Raw genomic sequence first — 23,092 nt, forward strand, 5'->3', positions numbered from 1 at the left:
TTAGATATTTATACACAACATTTGTTCATCTACAGCTCGCATTATACAAAGCAACAGAACTGATGTTTGATTATTCGCATCACACTAGTCTAGTCTTCAGTACTCATCCGTATGAAGATTTTCATTCAATAATGATTAAGTCACAATCCAGATAATCACATGAGGGCAAGACCCTTGCATCAGACGAGTGCTGTTTCAAAACGATTAAAAAAAACAGTGTCTTTGTAGAAATCAAGCGTGAAGTTCAGCAATATCACCATGTTCGGCCGTACAGCAGGTTGGAGCTCACCATGTTGCTGGTGTACTCCATGAGCGCAGCGTCAGTCTGAGAGAGGCCGTTCATGAGAGGAGGACTCGGGGACATTTCTTCCAGGTCCTCGGGTGAAGCTAAAGTCTCGTGGACTTGCTGGTGGACCGGCGTCGGCGTATTGGAACCGTTCTGACACGGTTTACCGTCTTTAACCAACACGGGCACCGCGACGCGCCTCGGCGACTGTTGCGCGCAAAGGTTCCCGCTGTCCGGCTGCTGGGAAGCTTTGTCCTTCGCCTGGCGTTTCATTTTGTACCTGTGGTTCTGGAACCAGATCTTCACCTGGGTCGGTGTCAGGTGAATCATGCTGGCCAAATGTTCCCTCTCCGGAGCAGACAGATATTTCTGCTGCTTAAATCGCCGCTCCAGTTCGTACACCTGCGCTTGGGAGAAGAGGACGCGCCGTTTCCTTCGGGGCGCGGCGTGCAAAGTCACCATAGATTTAGTCACATCCATGCCCGGTATTGTTCCCATGTTCATGCCTGCCGAGTGGCCCATAAATCTGGAAACTTCAGAAAAGAGAACGCAAATTACTTTTGATGATCTTGATGCGTTATGGAATTATTATAATTTAGTCAAATTTGGTATGCATCCTTGAACAGTGTGAGGCCAAATAGCACGTATGCAAAAAAATAATTCACTACTTATTGTAGGCCTACTCTTATTATTCACCCAACAATTTTATATATTCCACCGTTTGAAACTTGTAATAATACAGGTTTCAAGCAGCTCACAATTATGTTAGTAACATGACATTTCCCCTTGCAGTATGTAAATAGATCATTTGTATTTAATTGTTACTTAAAATTAAAAAAATAGATAAGGAGAAAAATATATACATTTTATGACCAAAATCTGAACAACATAACGTCTTGTCATCATGTAAAGTGCCATCTTTCTCAAGTTATAAGCAACAGCGACTATAGTTTTATTTAAATTCAAATATTAAAAAATAATATTAAAAACAAAAATCATTTGTCAGGTTTTACTCACTTGTTGGATATCTTGGCTCCGGGTTCGAGCCGTACCACGCCGTCGCCGTTGCACCGTTCCTTACGCTCTCCTGGTACGAAGGCAGGTCTCCCATAGTGCCAATAGTACCGTTGCAGTAGCCTCCCATTGCCGTGTACTGAGAGTGAGGCATGTGATAGGCGTTATGGCTCATGTTGTGCTGCTGCAGGTTTGCTTGAGACACCTGAGTCTGTCTGTAGAGAGGAGACGCCAGGCTCGCGGTGCTCTCCATGGCTGCAAACTTCTTAAAGGTCTCCTCGATCGGGCTCAAAATATCGGTCACTGAGAAAGGAGTTGAATGTTTGGGGCTCAATGACATGGTTCAGCTCGCAACTGAGTTTGTTGAAGCTGCCACAAGCCCGTGGATGTGCGCGCAACCGCCAGACGCCAAATGTCGAAGGTGCGTAAGAGCGCTCTCTGAGTTCCTGACGAGAGAGAGGCGAATCTGGACGCTCTTATTTCTGCCTTATTCTTGACTGACTGTAGGTTTACGACAAACACGAGGGGCGGAGCGACGTGCCAAGCGAGCCATTGACATCCCAGTAGAGTAATTGAAGAAAATACGCACGAACCAAAAGATAACCAAAGAATGCCATCGGAACGCTTGTGCTTATGAATTTGTATCATTTTGAGCTTCAAAGTGGAGTCAGCTTTTTACATCCATCTATCTAAGCTTCTACATTATGATAAGTGCTGCTCCCTATCCGAATGTCTTGTTTAATAATTCTCATCCAAACAACTCAGATTCCTCTTTATACAAACTTGAGTGCACAATTTAAGACTTAGTGCCACAATAGTACACTGAATAGGTCACACAATGTGTGATATACTTTGTGCTAAAATCAGAAGAATCAAATATTAGAAATTACAACACCAAACCACGAAAATGAACTATATTCCACTGTTCTCTTTGAACACATGGAACGGATACTCAACTAAAGAATAAACCATTAATAGAAACGTAAAAATCTTTTTTACACACACAAAAAGCAAGTTACTCTTAATATTTTTTTCTTAAAATAAACGATGCTTTATGTAAAATTATTATTGTTCTCATATCATTGAATTTCCAACGTGTTCCCTTTGTAGCCAAGTTTTATTGAATAGCTTTACAAACTCTTGGAGCAAGCATTAAAAACTTTTGTTTATTAAGAAATCGTTTACACTCATTTATTCGTCTGAAATTTAAAAGATGTTCTATTTAAAGTTCTTTGCTAGAATTGTAAGATATTTCGGTATATGCAAATGAAAGAACCCTCAAACCCTGTAGAATATGAAGTCAGAGGGCATGGCCAAAAACCACAAAACGCAGAGGTGCGCCTCCAGCTCCACATTCCGCGGCCAGAAACTTTGTTTAAAAAGCCCATTTATATACGACGAAAAGGAAATATTTTTAAATTCTGAATGTTGGGAATATAGAATTGCTGCATTTATAACACTGGATCTCTGAGGAGTCAAATGCACTGAAATGAAAGCTGAGAAAAGTGTTTAATGTAATTGGTAAGTAGCCTATATTAGTTTTAAACTTAAATAAAAATGGTTTGGATTACACTTCTTACAAAATGTTCATGAAACAAAGTATTGTTACAGCAGCGATGCATTTATGTTTTGCACTAGGCTATGTCGTAGGTTTGTTTATTTTCAATTCAATTCGACCTCAATTTCGTTTGGAGTTCCGTGAGGTCGTATCTGATAGGTATATAGGCAGACGTTTATGTCAATATGGAGTGGGACTGAGGGTTAAATATTGAAACAACAAGAAGTAATGAAGATTCTCTGCTTCATGTTGTCATTTAAAAATATATATGCATGAATCAATATAATACATTTTTTTCACGACTGGCTTGTTTGGCAAACGAGATAAGAAAAAATAAGAACCCGGCCAATACATGTTCACTGAACTGGCCTAAAAGTCTTGAAACTGCTGCATTTTTTTTCAAATACAGACACGGGATAAGATTTGGAAAGGTCGGGGGGCACATGGCGCGCAGCTCGCTAAAAAGTGCATGTAAATGAATGAAAGGGCTTATCTGAAGTTTTAAATGCGCAAACACACGCAGGATGGGGACTGATATAGGCCTAACGCATTTTGATGTAAAAGAAGAAATTGAATTGGATTTTTTCCCTTGGCAGACCGAACCAAAGAAACAAAGCAGCATGCGAAACAAAAATTAAAATGCTATTCACACCATTAAAATGTCCAATTTAGAAATGACTGTTGTTGAAGTTGTAGTATGATTTTTTATGTTATTGTTGTCATATCTATGTCAAACCATGACATTTGTTATCATACAATACCTGAACACTATTCCTGTTTTCCATTTGGCTAAACTGCAAAACTGCTGTTTGATATTTGTGGAAATACGAAGTCCAAATAGAAACGGGACAACAAAGAAAATGTCATTGTTTTATTTCCTTTTTCCCCGCCAAAGGCCTTTGGATGGTGAATCTCCAGGTGTGCATGTGGCACCGTGGCGCACTCGAGGACGCATTTCAGTCTGTGATGAGGTGAAAGGTCCAGCGCAAGTGACAGAGCACTTAAACAGCCTTTTCTTCTCTCGTCTCCCGCAATTAATGTTATTGAAGGACTGAAATGATGCTAATAGTTAGCCCGAAAACCTTTGGCTGTGTGGAAAGAGATGTAGCTAGTGTTTAGGGTTGCCTATTATGCGTAATGGGAATGCGTAAAAATGTGTTAAATATCATTTGAAGAATTCCCTGCAGTGGTTTCAAATGAGGTAAGATCTGAACGAACAATGAAATTACTTAGCCTTTGTAACTGTGTGAATGTTTCTCATTTGTTTCTATTCGAGATTGATGAAGAGATCGGTGCGCCTCGAGGCGCTTTAGTTAAGGCGCGTTGATCTAAACATGATCTGATTTTTAATAAAAACGCAAAATATAATAATAAAATGGATAAGGTTTATGACATGATTGGACGAGACTACGTTTAATCGTGGAGCTATTTGATATCTGATTATTTTGGTAAAGATGGAGAACATGGCGAAGGCGTATTTTAAAATATGAAAATTTGAATTCTTGGAAAATTCTTGGAAAATGATCTTTTTATTAGCTTATTATGAATTAATTTAAATAAATAAAGAGAACATAAAAACCCTGACAATACAAGACAATTACCATAGTTGTATCATAGATTATATTATATTAAAACTAATCGTTTTAAATTAGTTATGGGTGAGTCCAAAGTTCTTATTTAAAAACATATTTATTTATTCTCACTTCTTTCGAGAAATAAATTAACTGGACTGTTGCTAATTGTCAATGTCACATATTTACAAAAGATTTATTTATGTATGACAATTACACATTTAATGACCGATCGTGAGTTTTGAACTGAAAATGCGACATATTCCAACTTTTTCAGTAACGGTAGGCCCTACTTAATCTATTTATGTTGTTGATGGTGTTGTTTAAGTATTTTCATAGATGTTTTTGTGAAACTCTGACTTTATATGTATTGCCTTTTTGAAGTAATAAAGGTCTATTGAAATTTACTTTGTACATTAACAGTTCAAGATCGATGCTTAAATAAATATATTTCTTTGCTTGAATGGAAGCTGCAGCTCATTAATATCAACTGTGCACGTGTTTTATCCACAGTAACTTGCAATTAAAACACAAACACTCCAAAGACACTTTTGTTATACTGTCCAAAACACAGTCAAATAAGGTCTTTTGTTTGAGAAGACATCAAACAGACCAATCCACAAAACAGTATATTCGGGCATAGACTAATCAAGTATAAATCAAATTTAAATATAAAACATGCTCAGTTTACTGGATAACCTTACTTTTTAACTAACCTATAACCTTTAATTTTTTAGCTATTTCATGAAATCTTGTTACACAAGTGGGAAGGTGCAGGATGTTACCAAACGATTAGCAAAATAATGTTATTTTATTTATTACTTCAGGTGTTGTTGCATGGTTAAATAATGAATTACATGAATGCACACCATGTGAAGCAGCTAACATCTTTAAATTTAGATTATACATTACTATATATAATCAACAATAATGCTATCACTTATTATTCAAGCGTTTATTTTGTTATCTTGTGATTGTAATGTAGGTTTTTTCAAACGACTGTATTCTAGACAAAAGTAAAATGGGATAAAAAGTACAATTCATTCACATCACAATTTAGCATGTTTTTATATAGCGCTTTTCACAATACTGAAAGCAGTTTGACAGAAAATCATTTACACAATAACTGCGCCTTGCAAAGAATTAGGTCTTTAACATCATAAAACAAGGACACTAAACCGATCTGGAGTTTTGATGAGTTTTGATCTAAAACTTTACTAACGAAGTGTCCTTTAAATTAAAAAAATAATTGATTAAAACCATTCCTATATTTAACAATTACGCAACACTTGTTAAACCTAATATATCCGAAACAAAACACAGGGTTTTCCAGCCATGTTCTCTGTTGAATTCAGATGTGACCTCTAATCTCCTCCCCCTCTTCAGATGAGTTTTTCCTACCCACCTTCTCTCTCTCTTTCTCTCTCTCTTTGTCCTTTCTCGTCTCTTTTACCTAAAGCAGCAAATCTCTCTCTCTCTCTCTCTCTCTCTCTCTCTCTCTCTCTCTCTCTCTCTCTCTCTCTCTCTCTCTCTCTCTCTCTCACTCTCTCTCTCTCTCTCTCTCTCTCTCTCTCTCTCCGTTTAAATGAGAAAAGCCTGAAGCAGCTGAGCGAGCCACTCTGCACACTTTTAAAACACAGTTCAGACCACCTGGCGACTTACCCAGCTTACCCACCTCACACTGTCAAAACCATCTGTAAATAGACAGACAGACATGAATGGACAGATCGATTATAAGTTATATTATAATTGTTTATATTGTGATTATAATTAACCACACAAAATCAATGATCGTGAAAATGTCCATTTTATTGGCATTGTGTCGTGAATCATTTAAAAATGAGGTCAGTGGCTAAACTTGAACAGGACTGATGCATGTTTCTTCCGTCACATTTGCTGAACTGAGCAAATGTTTTGTGTGGATGTTTGTCTACACTCGAAGAGCACTTGAAAAAACTTCAGTGCGTTCAGGTACATCCACATAAATGGCATCTGAGTTTGCCTAGAGATGTTCAGGTTCAGCACACGCAGTCTCGTCTGAAAGTAAAGTTCCGCATCAGCAAAATGAGAACATCTCTTGTGCTGCCCTCACTGAGTCAGAAATGCGCTTCACGGACTCATGGGATGTCTCAGTTTAATGTGAAAACATACAAATATATATACATGTCATTTATAAATAACGTTATTAAACCATAAAGTTGGGTCCTTTTTTGAGAATGTGTTTGCATGATTACAAAGACAAAGCTCTCTCTGTTTTAAAGGATAGGTTATGGGGTTTGGGTATGGCTTTTTATATAAAAATGTTGCTCGAGGGTCACAAAAGTATGTTGCTCCGAGAATATCTTTCACTTGATAAAATCAGTTCGATTGTGTGTGTGTGTGTGTGTGTGTGTGTGTGCGTGTGTGTGTGTGTGTGTGTTCATGTTTGTATATCCCGGTGGGGACCTAAACCTGAATACACACCAACTCATGGGGACTCGTGTCACCGTGGGGACCAAAATTGAGGTCCCCACGGGCAAAAAAGCTAATAAATTGTACAGAACAATATTTTTTACACATCTGAAAATGCAAAAAGTGTTCTATGATCTTTAGGTTTAGGGTTAGGGATAGGGGATAGAATATACAGTTTGTACAGTATGAAAACATTACGCCTATGGACTGTCCCCACGGGGATAGTCAACCAAAGCCTGTGTGTGTGTGTGTGTGTGTGTCTGTGTGTGCGTGCGTGCGTGCGTGCGTGCGTGCGTGCGTGTGTGTGTGTGTGTGTGTGTGTGTGTGTGTTTGGGGGGGGCTTGTTGGTGGTAAAAGGGTCGCACGGTTGTGGAGGTCATCTGTTGCTCTGGCATGTCGCCACCTCCAGGCCAAAAGAAGATATGCAGTCTCATTTTACATAAAATTATATGAACCTGTCAGATTTTTTTTCTGTTGTTGATGAAGTAAAGAAACAATATGCTCATGTAAACGTTTATGAAAAAATGTATTAGCATTTTTATTTATTAATTGAAAAACAAAGAAGTAATTTCGTGATTATAAGAGCTTAATAAAATGTGATATATATGAAGAGTTTGGATCCAAAATGAGATAATTCCGTTTTTACTTTTTTCAAAAATCATGTTTTTTACTGTCCATTTCAATTAATATCGATCAAACTGCAATTGGTTTGTTTTGATTCAAGCCATAATAACTTAAAAAATACAGCTAACTAACACATTAAAACACAATAAAAATATGATAACATTATAAAAAACACGATTTACTCATTTTGGAACCAAACTCTTCTCATATTTCATGTTTCATATTATCTTTCAACAGGTTTTATGTTTAATCAGACATAAACATTTTCAGATGCATTATGTGTCGTTCAACAGCCAGGACTTTCTCTATTTAATTTGATTTAAAATACATTTAAATTTAAATTACAATAAAACGTTAGATGTGTCCAAGCCCATGTGACGTCATTTCCGACACAGGATTCTCAGCGTGAATGGGAAGCAAGAAACCTTTCCAAGAGAAATGGCTGTTGTCCAGGTGAGCCGTAACTTTCAGAAACCCTGTGGAATTATAATGTCTGACGATATTCAGTGGTGACACGTGTGGAGATGATATGATGAGGGTTTATATTGGCCTAGAGATAAATGGACTGTTATTTTAATCTGAATCACTTATAAACATGCGGGGGTCACTTGTTTCCAGTGTAAACTGAGTTGTTTAGAGAGGTTATTATATATGAAGTAATCTCTTGTATGAGTTGTAAAGGATTATCGCTTAGGGTAATACACAAACATTGCTGTTCATCTTCATAAAGATTATGTCATATATGTCAGGTTTGACAGGTCTGCATTAATGTGACATGAATACTGAAAGACGTTTGGACCTGCTGCCATTACTGGACGAGGAACAGAGATTATGAATGTATTTATTAAATCAATCACGTTCTGCTTTAAAGTCTATAAATGGGCTGATTTAAAAAAAATACAATTTATTCCAGAAAAAAAAAACATTTATCAGAAGGCGGGTTTCTCTATTGTTTCTAACTTATTCCCGCAAAATAGTAAATTTGGAAAGTTTGGGGCTTTAGGTTTGTAAGAGTTTAACTTTTAGATTTACTTCCACTTGAAGTCACCAGTCTTCGTAATTTTAGTACAATGCTGCCCCCATGTGGTCAATGAAGGGAGTGCTGTGTGTTTGGCAAGGGTAGCCGGTGTGGTATGACCAAATGTCCCCACTTTTGAGAGTGTCGTTGCTACAAGAACCTTGTTCTTCACAGCAATGCCGTAGATCAACTATTTTTAATTCCACAAATATATAATCCAAGTAATCTTTTTGTTCTACGGAGAATCTTTAGTGAAACAGAAAGGTTCTTTATGGAACCATTCAGCCAAATATTGTTCTATGGCATCGTGAAGCACCGAGTGTCGTGGGGAAATTTTTGGTATAAATCATACTAAATTATATATTTTAATTATTTAGTTATTTTCTATTTTATGAAATGCATACGTTTTCTGTGAGGTTCAGGTATTATAGATGGCTTAAAAAACATAGCAAACTACTTTTATGTTGTAATAATGTAGAAGGTTTCCTGTGACATAAGAAGTTAAAATTTTGAAAAATAATTTTTGCTATTATAAACTTAAGAAAAAACATGTATAATTTTTAAAAAACGTCATCAAACTTTTGACGAACTTTTCCTTATGCGCATTAACAAAATATAAACAATTTTGTGACGACTGACAAAAGATAATCTGATCATATTTATTACATGTTAGTCTGAACAATATACCAGTTAAGAAAAAAATAATGAAAATACTCAAACTATTTAATAATAAAATCACGAGAAGTTAACGTACTTTAATGACTTTATAAAAATGTATGATGCATAAAATGAAACTAACAGATCAAAACAATGTGAAAAAAAAACATTTGTGGACTTATAAATACAGCTAGCAATCTTAAAAGAAGTGGATGTGTCCTTTTAAGCCACGTAAAATATTGCAGGTTTCGTCAAGCTCACCACGTCCACGGTTGCAGGTGCGACGGATGATTGACAGCTGTCAGGTGCGTCATGAAGTTTGCGCGTAAATGATTATTACTGTAGTGTATCTCAGGAAATTGTTTCATACTAAAAGCCGAAAATGGTCCACATGCCGGACCAGAAGCCAACATGTCCGGTAAATGAAATAGATGACACGGTCTGCCGTCCCTCATCAGAACGGGAACAGACACGCGCCGTGGAGACGCCAGATAACCCGGGTCCAGTCCTTTCTCCGCCCGGGCTCTTTTCACTTTATACCGATGATTCTGGAACCAAATCTTCACTTGTGTTGGAGTCAAACGCAAAACTTTGGCGAGATGTTCTCTCTCGGGGGCTGATAAATATCTCTGTTGCCTAAAGCGTCTTTCCAACTCGAACGTTTGTGCTTTTGAGAATAAAATTCTTCGTTTGCGTCTTTTCTCGGCACAGTTGTCCGAACCTTCCCCGTGCGCATCATGACACTCATCCGTGGGTACTTCTGGCGTTGAACACTCTGGAGATGCTGCTGAAAATCATTAAATCATATATAATAACGTACTATAAAATTTAAGTTTCCTAAAAGGTTTTTTGTCGGACCTTATGGTTTCATAAAAACGTTTAACATCCAAAGAACTCTGTTGCGCAAAAGGTGGTAAAAGGTTTTAGGCTATGAGTTAAGAAAGAAAGTTATTTTAGGAATCTTTGACTGAAAGGTTATTTAGGGAACCAAAAACGACCAAAACCAAAAACCTTTTAGTACCTTTATTTTTCTCAACTCAAAATAGTCATGTGGTGTTAATTTGTAGCTGAGCAAAATTTTGTGCTGTTCCGTCATTTTTGCCAAAGCATGCATGACGACTGAACTGAAACCAACTTTAATCTGGTTTAGTGTATTGTTCTAGTATTTCGTCAAAGTAATTCGATTATGAATGTAAAATCATGTTGTTTAAATATTGGAGAAATATGCACAATTTTATCTCACATGAATATTGGTGACCACATTTAGACTGGATCCAAAGCGCGTCTCCGATGGATGCCTGCTGGTTTCCACATTCATTCTGACGATGTTCTTCGTCCGCCTCATCTTCAGTGTCATCAGTCACTGATTCTTCATCGTTCGTCTCCTGCAGATCCAAAATATCACGGACAGAGAAACCCGACAGTCCCTTTGACATTTTTCAAACGAAATGAGGAGTTTTTGGGTGAATTAAAAAAGGAAGATGCGTCAGATAGATTGACAGCACATCTGATGCAGACTCAGATCACAGATGCTCCCCGGTTGCTATAGTGCGTGACCGAACCGATCCATTAGTCTGGTCCATATAAGGTGAGAGTATTGGACCTGCAGGGCGGATCTCTGGAGTCAAGTGCTTGAAGACCTTCTGCGGGTGTGAAATATAGTGAGTTCAGCCTCTATCACTGGAGCATCACGAATGGATGAGTGGGATGAGGTGACACGACTAAAACAAGTAAAGGGGGGCGAGACCACCCCACCATCAATTTACATATCAGAAGCGCCCGTGGCACAAATGGAAACTCTTCGTTATAATTATCTTTTTTAAAAACGGCTGACACGTTTTACATTCGAGGTGATTGTTTGGAAAAATCATGGACTGTCTGTGTTGAAATGGGATTGTTTAAAAATGGCCAAGTGGCCAAATTATGGAAACCTTCTGGGTCAATATTTTGCTTAAAGCTTTAGTCAAGTACCAAATTCACCTAACAATCACCGACCGATGTTTGAGAACAAGAGCGAAATCCTGTTACTGACCTCCTTCAGAATTCATGTCAGATGATGTAGGTCATTATACTTGTGCTTAAAAGCTTTTCGTTGATGATGCCATCTGATATTTGATATTGATGACTGAAACACTGCAAAATAATGCGTCATCCTTCAGTGTAAATGTTTGGTTTATCATCAACACAATCCAAAGCGTTTGTTTACGTCAAAAAAGCATATTAACTCTCCATCTATTGCAGGATTATCGTAATCTTTTTATAATTGCTATACATGTGCGCAACGATTGGCAAAAAACACTTTACAAAATATTTATTTCCAATTTTGGACATTTATTTTTGGATTATTATTTTATTCGATAGAAAATGTGCCTATTTTATTTTATTGCCATATAATGTTGTTCTTGGATTGATGTTTTCATGTTTTCATGATAACTCCTGTGTTTTCAAAACAACGCACATCCCAAATAGTTCTATTTTACAATGTTTTGTATGCGTTATATTTTGTGTGTGTTTTATATGACACACAGTTATAACAGGGTAGTTTTCCAGTCGTATGATTTGAAATAATTGGTCATTGGAGTGGGTACCAAATGTCCACAAGATGAGTAAGTTTGACTTTGTGCATGGGGACATTTTTTGGTCCCCATGAGGAAAACAGTATATAATCAATAATCAAACTAAATGATGTTTGTTTGGAAATGTGAGATTTTAGAAGGTTTAGGAGTAGGGTGAGGCTTGGGGGACACAAAATGCAGTTTGTCCAGTGTGTGCGACAGTATGTGATGTGAATGTCCCGCATGCGCCATGGGTGGTCGAACTGTGCAAACACAAACCAACAGCTAAGCTCTGGACAATAGCGCAATGAAAGGCTCGTGCTGGAAGTTTTTGTGCTCGATGAGGTTTTGCATTTATTTGGGGGCGCAGAAATAATGGCTGATTGACGCCCTCACACAATACACCAAACTAACGAAATAAAAGCCAGTTTGCTCCTGTTGTCATGGCATTCAGCTGATCTCAATGAACGATTTCTTCATTCACGTGTAGCCTATAAATAACACAGCAGACATTAATTTTATAGCGAAGTATTTTAAAGTTTCATACTTATCATGAATCAATTTAGTTCATTCATAAAACTTATAAGACAACATTTTTTGTTTGTTTTTTGTTTATTTGTACAAACCTCAAATTGCATGCTCTCACAGTAGTGATAGTTAAACCAATATTTGCAGTTAACTAAGTGTATTTTCCTAAGGGTAATTTCCCAATGGCTGATGTATGGAACCAACAGAACACCATTAAATCCTACTGGAATTGCAGGGTGTTCCATTGTGCGTCAACATTCTCAACGCTTCGGATGAACTTCAGTAAAAACCCCAGGCAGTTGTGTTGCGCATGTCCTTGGGTGCAATGCGCAAACTGTGTGCACAGGCTTTTATAAAAAACTGGAAAACTTTAAACAGAAAACTGGCAAAACACGACAAACATTCGGTCTCGTACACTTAGAGCACGTGTTACCGTTGTTTTAGGTAAGAGAGCCATCTAGCGCATGCTAATACGCTTACTTTTTCGTTGCCTCTCTTTAGCTCCCTCTTGTGGTGCAGTTTGGGAGGTGCAGTGTTTCTCAGCTCTGTCCTGAAACCCCTGCCTGCTGTTAAGGGAGACAATCGCTTCACTAATCGATTTAATTATGTGGGTTTAGTTTTGCATTAGGTGTGTTCAGCCTGAACTATAAACACTTGAAAAGGGAAAGGTTGTTGTGTGTATTAATCAGCTCTCTAGTTCAGGAGTCCGGTCATTGATCGTCGACCATTATGTGGAAACTATTAGACCCTGTAAATTGATTTAGCTTCCTTGAAGTTTGTTTAAAGTTACCAGGGCGGAGCTCTACTGACCTTTATGTGGTGGGTGGCTATAATCTCTTGTACTTGACTGTTTAGATGATGTGTAAATGCTTATTGTTTAGAAATATTTAATGTTTAGGCTGTATTTAAATTGAATTTTGTGTAAATCACCATTATGGTGTTTAGTATTTCCTTTAGTTTTATTTTTCAGTGAATTTAGTTTGATATGGTTAGTGAAATTAATTGTCTATTTCAATTTTCAAGTTTGCAAAACAATTTATTTTCTCAAACGCAGATTTGCTAAATATGAAAGAAGTTTTGCTAGTTTCGACATATGGGCTTTAGTTTACTGTGTGGTTTCTATGTTAAAGTCACCATGAAACGGAAGTTGCGATTGACCTCTTTTCCGTATCGTGACGTATATCCGAGTGAAACGGCTTCTGAAATTTGAAAAAAAAAAGTAGGGCGGGGCTTTATTTTCCCTTTTCCATTTTTATTGGTTTGTTGTAATTTGGGCCTGGAGGGGAGGGCTAAAAATGCCTGGCCATTGGACAGTGAGTGTAGTCCTGCCTCTTTTTTGTTGCTGACGTCATAGAGTTGTTGTTGAGAGGGGGAGAGGAGCTTAATGTTTTTGATTAAAGATTACAAGTGCAAATGAATTTTGAAAAAATAACTGTGTGAACAGATAAATCATTTATTATAATCACTGCAACACTAAAACACTTAGAATTTTCCTATTTGATTTCATGGTGACTTTAAGAAATGTGGGCCCGGTTTCTCAGACAGGGCTTATCTTAAACCAGGACTATGCTTAGTTAAATTAGGATATTTAAGCAGATTTTATAAATTAAAATTTTATAACAATATTTATCATATTTTAGTCCATAACATTACAGCCCTTCAACAGAAATCAAATCTTTTTGGTGCTTGTAATGCTTAAATCAACCAGAAGATGTCGTACTTTACCAACCTATAAAGTGTGCATTCGTTTTAATGTGTATTTTCAATTACGTTTGTCACATTTAATGAACCTTAACATTTATAAACTTTTCACAACACGTTATTAAATTAACATTGATTATTATGCATTAAGACTTATCATTTAAAATTGTATAATTTAAAAGCACACCACCTAATAAAGTCATAGATTTTTTATTGAATAATTGGAATAATTTATTTAATTGTGTTTTGTTGTCTGACAGGTACATCACAATTTGACATACAGAAACTTTGTTTTCTTAAAGTTTGTTACAGTATTTTCTCAACTTTTTAAATAATTATATCACTTAAATTGTTTTTCAAAGTTTGGGCTTTTGCATGAAGTCCTTTTTTGGGAGCACACATGCGTACTGAGGTAGATCAGAGGTGGAGTCATACTGTCTAGTGAGATTGACGCTCGTGACGCGTCAAATTGAGCGCAAGCAGCAGTCTGCTGAGTTCCTTTCAGAGCGGATCTGTGTAAAACTCGCTCTGCATTAAAAGAGTGTTAGAAGAAGAAGAGAGCAATCCGTAACGGGAGACACTGGAAAACCTCACAAATGGTTCAAGGGATAACAGCAGAAGTGTTTAGAGTTAAAGGACAGGAACCACTATATCACAGTCACAATGCAAATGGGTGAGTATCTCATTTACCTTTAAGCAGAGTCAAAGTCTCAGAGGTACGAAAATAAAAAAATGCAGAATTTCCATTCAATGGAAATTCTATGACCACTTCACATAATAATAGTAATAATAATATAACAATAATAAATTATACACAGTTTAAGCGTTGAATTTGTTCTTTTTGGATTTAAAAGCATTTCAAATACTTTATATTTTGTATTTTGTTTTCATATACCATTACTTTATTACCATGCGTAAAAGTACAATGTTCACTATAAAGGTTTAAGAGAGAAACAACAAAGGCTACTTACTAAATAAAAAGGTAATTGTTGTAGCTAACATTTCTTGTGTTTTACGGAACGTGTATAGAAATCAATATGCTGATTTGAAAAATATATTTGTAGAAGTAAATAAGAATGGTAAGAGCTCTGTCAAAAAGATTTTTGCTGAACTTAAAGTACTGCACAGAAAACATTATAGAGTGCAATGCCACGATAAAGGCTGTATAGTAAAGATATGCGTTTAATATGAAGGTTTTTCAGATCAGACGTACGGAGAGGTGAACCAGCTCGGTGGTGTGTTTGTGAACGGTCGCCCTCTGCCCAACGCGATCCGGATCCGGATTGTGGAACTGGCGCAGCTCGGTATCAGGCCTTGCGACATCAGTCGCCAACTGCGGGTCTCTCATGGCTGTGTGAGCAAAATTCTGGCCAGATACAACGAAACGGGCTCCATTTTACCCGGTGCTATCGGTGGGAGTAAACCTCGAGTCACGACCCCGAACGTTGTGAAGAGTATACGGGATTATAAACAGGGCGATCCTGGAATATTTGCCTGGGAAATACGCGACAGACTGCTCGCCGATGAAGTGTGTGACAAATATAATGTGCCATCAGTGAGCTCCATCAGTCGCATTTTAAGGAACAAGATTGGGAATCTGTCTCAGCCGAGCCAGTATGACAGCAAACCGTCTCCACCTCAGATCTCTTATAATCCTGTGTATCCATATTCCTACCCGAACCCCATGTCACCCACCGGCTCTAAACTGACCAGTCCTTCTGCTGTCAGTCTGTCCCGGGCCTGGCCCTCCATCCACACCGTCAGTAACATATTAGGAATACGGGCTTTCATGGACCCTGCAGGTATCAATCACCTGTAAATTCACACAAACACATCCTGACTTGACTGTTTCGTTTTTTATTTCTTCATGCTATTCTTTAAATTTCTATCAGAATATAGTTCAGCTTTTGTTTGACGTTTACCTTAAAGAATATTTTTTTTATATTTTTTTATATTAAATACTTGCAAATAATCGCTCTATAAGCATTACATATTTAAATATTTTATGCTTATACAATTGACTATAATATTTTAATATTTTAGATATTTTCCTTTACAGTTATTCATATTGGCCTAAAGAGAATATGACCAAAATGAACCAAAATAAAGAAAAACTGTTGAAATTTAGAATTATTTTATTAATGTTGCATTGCGCTTTGGAACTGTAGGCTCAGGTGCATTTGTTTACAACTATTTAAATTGATTTTATTTAAGCAATACGATTATTATAAATTCAACATATGTTATTGTTACAGCCATTGCTGGAACAGAGAGTTATCAGCCGAAAATGGAGGACTGGACCGGTGTCAACAGGCCTTCGTATCCCTCCGTTCATGGAGTCAACGGGATCGATAAAACAGCTATAGATACTGACATTAAATACACCCAGGTGAATTTTAGTTATTTATTTAATTCAAATACATTCCTATATTTCATGTATATGCATGGTTATCTAACATAAGCAATAATTTAAAACATACGTTAAAACTTATTATTATTCGAAATTATTTGGGCACAATATATATAAAGTCTACTTTTATAGTAATATTCTTTCAAAACAATTTGATTGCATTTTATATAATTTTATTATTCTGTAGTCGTTCTTGTTGGTGCAAAGACGCATGTCAAGTAAAATAATAATTTATAACATTGGATTTTAGGGTTCATCTAATTTATCCGGATATGTTCCCGCGTGCGCTTACTCCGCCACCAATCAATTCGGCGTTTACGGCGGACACGCCGCCAATTACGGCCATCACTGGCAGTCTCAAAACACGAGCCTCGCCCATCAGAACCCCGGAGCCATGATCCAGAGCCAGAACCTGCACACAGCCCTATCCTTCAGACACTCGAGCCGAGACGGTAAGATCCCACCAAACTACGTCTGACCAAAGAAACTTAAATGTGCAATAGTGACAGAATCTTGTATCTAAAGCTAAACGTTGATATTAGTATTTTTAAATTTTCAATACATTTACACATATTACGTTTACAACGAAGTTTTCCTCTACAAAGAATTCGTTTGTGCAATAAAGGTTCTGTAGATGTAAAATGTTCTGGAACCATTAATAGGTGTAACAGGTCACACTGTCATTGCTAAGGAAGTTTACAAACTGTTGAAGGGCTCCATTAGGGCTTATTTGTTCCCTAAACACTCCTCTATTTTGGCTCCTGTAGACAGAAAGAGTCCGATGAGCAAACATCACCACGAGGATCCGAGCGGCGTTCACGGGCTCGCGCTTCCCACATAAGAGCCGCAATAACACAGACAACATCCATCCATCCATCCATCATTCAGCTTCATCGTCAGTAAGTTACCACGAGTACACCTTTACGGAGGAGTGGGAAGCTGTGGGATCACCACAGAGAATTTCTGCAATATTTGCAGGAGATTTTAGTTTTGTTTGTTTTGTGCAAATAATGTCAAACTGTTGTTATAAATGGACGGCAGTTTCTCTGGAAATGTTTTTCTAAAGTTATATTGCTGATTCGAAAATGAAACAAAATGAACATGTCATTGTCTGTATATTGAAAAGCCCAGTTGAGCAATATAGCCCACTCATCTATTTTAATAATTTTAATTTCTGTTGAATAAAAACATGTCAAAATCGAACAGTTTTTTTAGCATTTATGTGTGTTTTCTAAAGTTTACGTGAAGATTTGACAAATGACACATGCGAAGGTTTTATTAATACAAGTAAAACACATTTATACCCTTAATTTCATATATGTTTACCTTTGGTTAATAGCAAAAATCTCGCATAAGATCGATGTGAGATGCGTTAATGTGTCTTTATCGTTAAATAAAAATCGTGCAAAATATCGTGCAAATAAAAAATAAAATAGAATAAAACACAACAATAAAAGAAGAAAAACCGAACAAGCTGAAATAATCAATGAAAGACAGAAAACTATAAACAACAAACTATAAAACTATTTATTTATCGAATCCACATTTTTTGAGGATCCTCAAAATTATTTTGTAAATCATTTATTTTTTGCACGTAAAGGACAGTTGATAAATCATAGTTGAGAAAGGATAAAATTGGAAATTAATATAAGCCTATATATAACATTTAGTATGAAAATACTGAAATTCTGAATATTTCTCTTGTTGCGTATGTTCTTTAATGTAATTAATTTAGAACAATTATTATTCCAATGATGATGATTATTATTATTACTATTATTATACTGATATATATTTTCTATAGTGACACATTTTTGTATTGTATTGAAAATCAAACATCTCTTAGAGGTAATTCTTGACCTGACAGATTAAAGTGAACTCAACACAGCTGGCAGATGTTTCTAATGAAAAAGCTTTTTATTACAAACACAGAGTCACCATGCGCTCTTGTGCAACTGCTGCGTAATTGCAAAGTTTTCCGGAGAAATGTTGGGTACAGGTAGGCACAACTGTATACTTACATCTGTAAGCACCACATGTCATGCTGATAAATATTTTGGTTAGAGGAAATGTCAAATAAAACCAGGCACACCCAGAAAACTATTTTCTTTGGATTCATTATAAGTGCAGACAAACGTTCTTGTTCTGCGATTCTGCCTCTCTTATCTGTTCTGACTTCTATACTCTTCTGTGTTATTTACTCAAAGCTTTAGCTGTGTGTTAGTCCAGGCATGTCCAGTAATGTGAGAGGTAACACGGTCCAGTTGCTAACAGCTCTGTGTGAATGAGGGTGCGCTGTAGCGCTGTGTGTTGAGATAAAGTCAGACCTGAGCCATCAATAATGCACAGCTCATTCACCTGCCACATCAAAGTGCTTCACATTCTCATGAACTAATGTGTGAACAAGATCTGTTTACACCGCATTGTCAATAGGGGATTTTTCAATTCATTCAGTATGCAGGCAGACGTTAACAAAAAAACTTAAAACATTGCTGTTAATTGTAATTAAATGAAACATTAGCCTTAATATTATTTGAAAAAACAACACAAACTGAAAAAAATAATGTTGCGTTAAATTGAAACAAGTTAAGGTTGTTACTAAAATGATAACTGGAAGTTAATAGAAACTAAACTAGAACTAAAATGAAATAAATTAAACCTATTTTAATTAATTAATTTATTAAAAACCGACACAAGTACAATTGCTAAAAAAAGAAACTTGAAAACGAAAAAACGAAAACTTCAAAATATCAATAAAACTAATTGGAAAAATTCTTCAAGTAGAAAGTTTTACGTTTTAAAAAAGTAAAATAAACATGCATCTCCTGAAAACTGATGTTAATGACATCCATGTGACATCCAAAAATGTGATACATAGTAATAATTAAAATAATGATAATAAAAAGAAGAAAATGAAAGTTTCGGGTATTTGAAAAATATACAACAAAGAATAGTTCTGATGTAAAATAAAGATGACATATGCTGGGATCCAAAGGTATGATGTTATAGCAGGTGCATAAAGCGCATAGTGAATGAACCAAATACTAAAACAATCAGACTTGAAATGTTATTTTGTTAAATGTTATTTTGCAAACAGTATATCATTTGTAATTAAAAAAGTCTTAAATAACAAAAAGCCAAAAATAGAAGCATTTTTCACTAGTAGTCTTATACATTCAGATGCCAACTGTATGCAAAGTTTTCAAAAACAAAAACAATTCAATTGATATTTGTGTTATTTTACGAATTTCCAGTCAAACGAAGATGGTAACGGAACGGAATGCATGCACGATTCACATTTGTTAACATCTTGTTTCAGCACGGCATCCTCACCCTCTGGTTCTTCAGTAATGCTAAAAAAACACACAGCGTCTCATCAAGAGAGATTTGTCAAAGCCTGGTGTTAATTATGGGCTATTGTAATATACACGCTTTGTTGTAAAGAAGAAGTTTTGACTTTTGCCAGGATTGTTGGGATTATTTTCCACACCTTGGAACATCATTAATCTCATTGAAGTCAAACACGATTAGAGGCGCAGAGATCACGGCTCTCTGTCAGGCTGCAGCGCAGACAGCAGCAGGCGCCGAGAGATGCACTGCAGTCAGAGCGTGAAACCACAACCTGACGTCTGCGCAGACGCTGCTGCTTTCACTACATTCAACACACCTTAATACACAGTTCAAACCTGCATGTAAACATCATGTTAAGGTTCCGCAGCCGCCCCGCGACAGAGGTTTGTGAATGTTGCTTGTGTTCTATCTCAGCCAAAATTCAGAAAAAATCATATTTCTATATAAGGCATCCTTACGTGACAACTGTGGGTCACCAGAGATAAGTTTGAAGAATCCGTGTGTACCGAATGACATCTGAATCATTTAGTTGAATCGAACTGTTCAAAAGAATCGAGTTGCCAAAGTGACTCTAAATGACTTATGAATCAAGCACTTACGAAAAGAAGTTTATTCAGTGTGCTAAATAAATATACACATTATGTACGTCTTTGAATAATGTAGTGTTAACCCCTTCAAGTAAGGTATCATTTGCAAACTAAAAAGTCGAGTAGGCTGTTATTGAAACAGTAAAAATGTAGTACTTGAAAATATGCTCAAGTATTCTTTGCGTAAAATTAATTCAAAGTGTACATGTAATTTATTTTTGTTACAGAATTCATTCTCTTTTTGAGCTTCATGGGAAATGATCCTTGTGTGTCTGCTGCAGTTTAGGATTTCTCTGTTTGTCGAGCACTTGACCACTGCGTGTGAGAGATTATCTATATCTGTCGTTTGCTTTTGGCTCGTGTCTTCTAAACAGGTTCTGTTTTAACAGTCTCTTATGCTGTTGTGGAAGCCTGAGGTTCTGATCCAGGCTCAGAATATCTTCTGAGACATGCTTTACGAATGCACTCGCAAGAAACCTCACAAGTGACTTCACTGTATCCCATAATGCACTGCTACTCAGTCTCCTTAAACAGCTGCATGCATGCAATGAACGAATTAGTTTTCCTTCTTATACAATCTGACTTTTTGAGATATGTTGCTGTTTTTTCTCGTTTCCCATATTAATATAGGCCTATAAATTAGATAAATAATGTTTGATGTATATTTTTGTCTTTTAAATTGTGAGATACTTTTTACTTGCAATATTGATAAAAGTCTCACACACGAATTTTAAATTTTCAGCGGTAACTATTGATAACCTTCTCTTGACAAAAAGTAAATTTATTTGCTTGTTAAATGCTTTTATTCATTGTTAAATAAAGTATAGCTACTTGATAAAATGAATTACTGTAATCAATGAAGTTAAATCAATATATCAATTCTAAAATCTTTTTCAGATAGTTCCACATTATATTCTACTACTAAGTTAACAAAACATTTTATTTATTAAGTGAACTTTTAAATTAAGTAAAATAATCTTATTTACACTCTAACAGCAGTTGTGTTAAAAACAACACATTTTGTGTTTCGTTAAGGACAACACAATAAAATGTTGTGTTACTTTTAACTCAACTTGTGTTGACCCTTTCATTTATTTAACACAAAATGTGTTAAATTGACACATGATGTGTTAAAAAGCAGTGTTAATAATTACACCATACACACTTAGTGAATTTCACTGTTACGTTTTACAGAGGTAATGAGTCTAACATTTATGCCCGGTTTAAGATATTTGTCATGTTTGTCAAGACTACAATGAATGTTTGACCTGTCTTAACTGAAAATAACTTGCTCTGACATAGTTTAAATATGTCAGTGCCATTGTTTCGTCTCAAGATGCAAACCAGTAATGTTTTTTTCTAAGTTTTTTTTTCTAAGGCATTTTTATAAAAGTCTTAATAAGCCTTGTCTGTGAAACCGGGCCAAAATGTATAAATAGTCTCATCTACAAGTTTCATTTAAATGTGATTAACAAAAGAAGCTCCAGATGTAAACGGATGATACCACTTGAACAATATCGATAATTTTTAGAACAGTATTGCTCAGGATCAGGATCTATTATTTGTTGAGAATTGTGAATGTGTCAGTTTAAAAACTGTAAAAAAATATTGTAGCTCGCAGATTTTGATTTCTGCAGCATTTTATCCTGTTTGGTTAAATCCGTTTTTAAAGTTCTAAACAAGTCATAGCAAATGTTTATTTGGCATATTGACAATGTTGTGAATTGGCTAATTTATTATCTTTTTTGTTCTAAAAGTGTGGTTGTTGTACACTGTATTGCACACCCGTTTTAAAGCCATTTTACATGAAGACATCAAAACCAACTTTGGTCTCTCTTGTCTCTAAATAGGCCTACGGGGAGCAGATTTAGCAGGAAGTTATTTTTTTCAGTCAAACATTTCAATTTGAGTTTGACAAGCATAAACATAAATATGTCCATTAAGTTGACTCAACCCAATTACATGTTATTGCATGAATCTGTTTTTTGTACCTAACATTTACATGATGGAAATGTAATAATAGGCTTGTTCGACTTCATGCGGCGCCGCAACAGCAATGCATTCTAATTAGACAATTTGTCCGACTTTTAAGATCACACGTGCCGTTAAAGTACCGCGAGAGCAAAACGAGATGTACTTGAGGTCAGGCGCTGCAGTTGCTCAAAATCGGCTGCGAAAGCCTTGATGACGACACACTTTATTCTCATTGGCCAGAATGTTCACGTGTATGCGTTGTAGTGATGGGAAGTTCGGATCATTTTACTGACTCGGATCTTTGAGTCTCGTTCAGCAAAATGAACGAATCTTTTTTCGAGTCATATCGTTCATTTCGTTCATTATGCAAACGTTGATCACATTACAAACAATACAAAACTATAATGCTATAAGAAACAGAAAAGATTAATTCATTGTTTACCTGGGTCTTTAGTCTATGATTAGCTCACCACACCTCTTATCTGACAAGTCCTCGGGTTTGACTCCTTCGTTCATCACGTGACAGCGTCGTAAGCTAAACCAATGCAGTCTGAGCCGGAAAGAGAATTGATTAGTTCACCTCTCGAGTCTTCGGGTTTGACTCCTTCGTTCATCACGTGACAGCGTCGTAAGATAAACCAATGAGGTCTGAGCCGGAAAGAGAATTGATTAGTTCACCTCTCGAGTCTTCGGGTTTGAATCGTTCGTTCTTCTTGAATTCCAGTACAGGACCCATAGAATGTTGCGCAATGCGCATGCGCGGCTGAACGAATCACTCCCTACGACGACTCGTTCTTCTCGAGTCAC

General features: G+C 36.4%; 3 protein-coding genes across 4 annotated transcripts; 1 reads left to right on the top strand and 2 right to left on the bottom strand.

The window, feature by feature from the left end:
- Positions 1 to 2: 2 nt before the first annotated feature.
- nkx2.4b (NK2 homeobox 4b) lies at positions 3 to 1,742 on the bottom strand. Its single transcript, XM_057352853.1, has 2 exons — positions 1,304 to 1,742; positions 3 to 819 (listed from the first exon to the last, which is right to left on the bottom strand). The coding sequence occupies exons 1-2, from the start codon at positions 1,638 to 1,640 to the stop codon at positions 254 to 256; spliced, it is 903 nt and encodes a 300-aa protein (XP_057208836.1). The 5' UTR covers positions 1,641 to 1,742; the 3' UTR covers positions 3 to 253.
- Positions 1,743 to 9,393: 7,651 nt separating this feature from the next.
- Positions 9,394 to 10,755, bottom strand: nkx2.2b (NK2 homeobox 2b). The gene is made up of 2 exons (XM_057353753.1): positions 10,423 to 10,755; positions 9,394 to 9,963 (listed from the first exon to the last, which is right to left on the bottom strand). Exons 1-2 carry the CDS (start codon positions 10,613 to 10,615, stop codon positions 9,437 to 9,439), a joined length of 720 nt encoding a protein of 239 aa, XP_057209736.1. The 5' UTR covers positions 10,616 to 10,755; the 3' UTR covers positions 9,394 to 9,436.
- A 3,670-nt stretch (positions 10,756 to 14,425) lies between these two features.
- Positions 14,426 to 17,588, top strand: pax1b (paired box 1b). Of its 2 annotated transcripts, none has more exons than XM_057353303.1 (5): positions 14,426 to 14,636; positions 15,157 to 15,765; positions 16,219 to 16,352; positions 16,624 to 16,825; positions 17,141 to 17,588. In XM_057353303.1, exons 1-5 carry the CDS (start codon positions 14,627 to 14,629, stop codon positions 17,212 to 17,214), a joined length of 1,029 nt encoding a protein of 342 aa, XP_057209286.1. In that variant the 5' UTR covers positions 14,426 to 14,626; the 3' UTR covers positions 17,215 to 17,588. The 2 variants fall into 2 exon arrangements, with proteins under 2 accessions (XP_057209286.1, XP_057209287.1); XM_057353304.1 differs by having other exon boundaries at positions 15,166 to 15,765.
- The last annotated feature ends 5,504 nt before the right edge of the window (positions 17,589 to 23,092 follow it).

This window comes from Triplophysa rosa, linkage group LG15 (assembly GCF_024868665.1).
Source record: "Triplophysa rosa linkage group LG15, Trosa_1v2, whole genome shotgun sequence".
Classification (NCBI taxonomy): Eukaryota; Metazoa; Chordata; class Actinopteri; order Cypriniformes; family Nemacheilidae; genus Triplophysa; species Triplophysa rosa.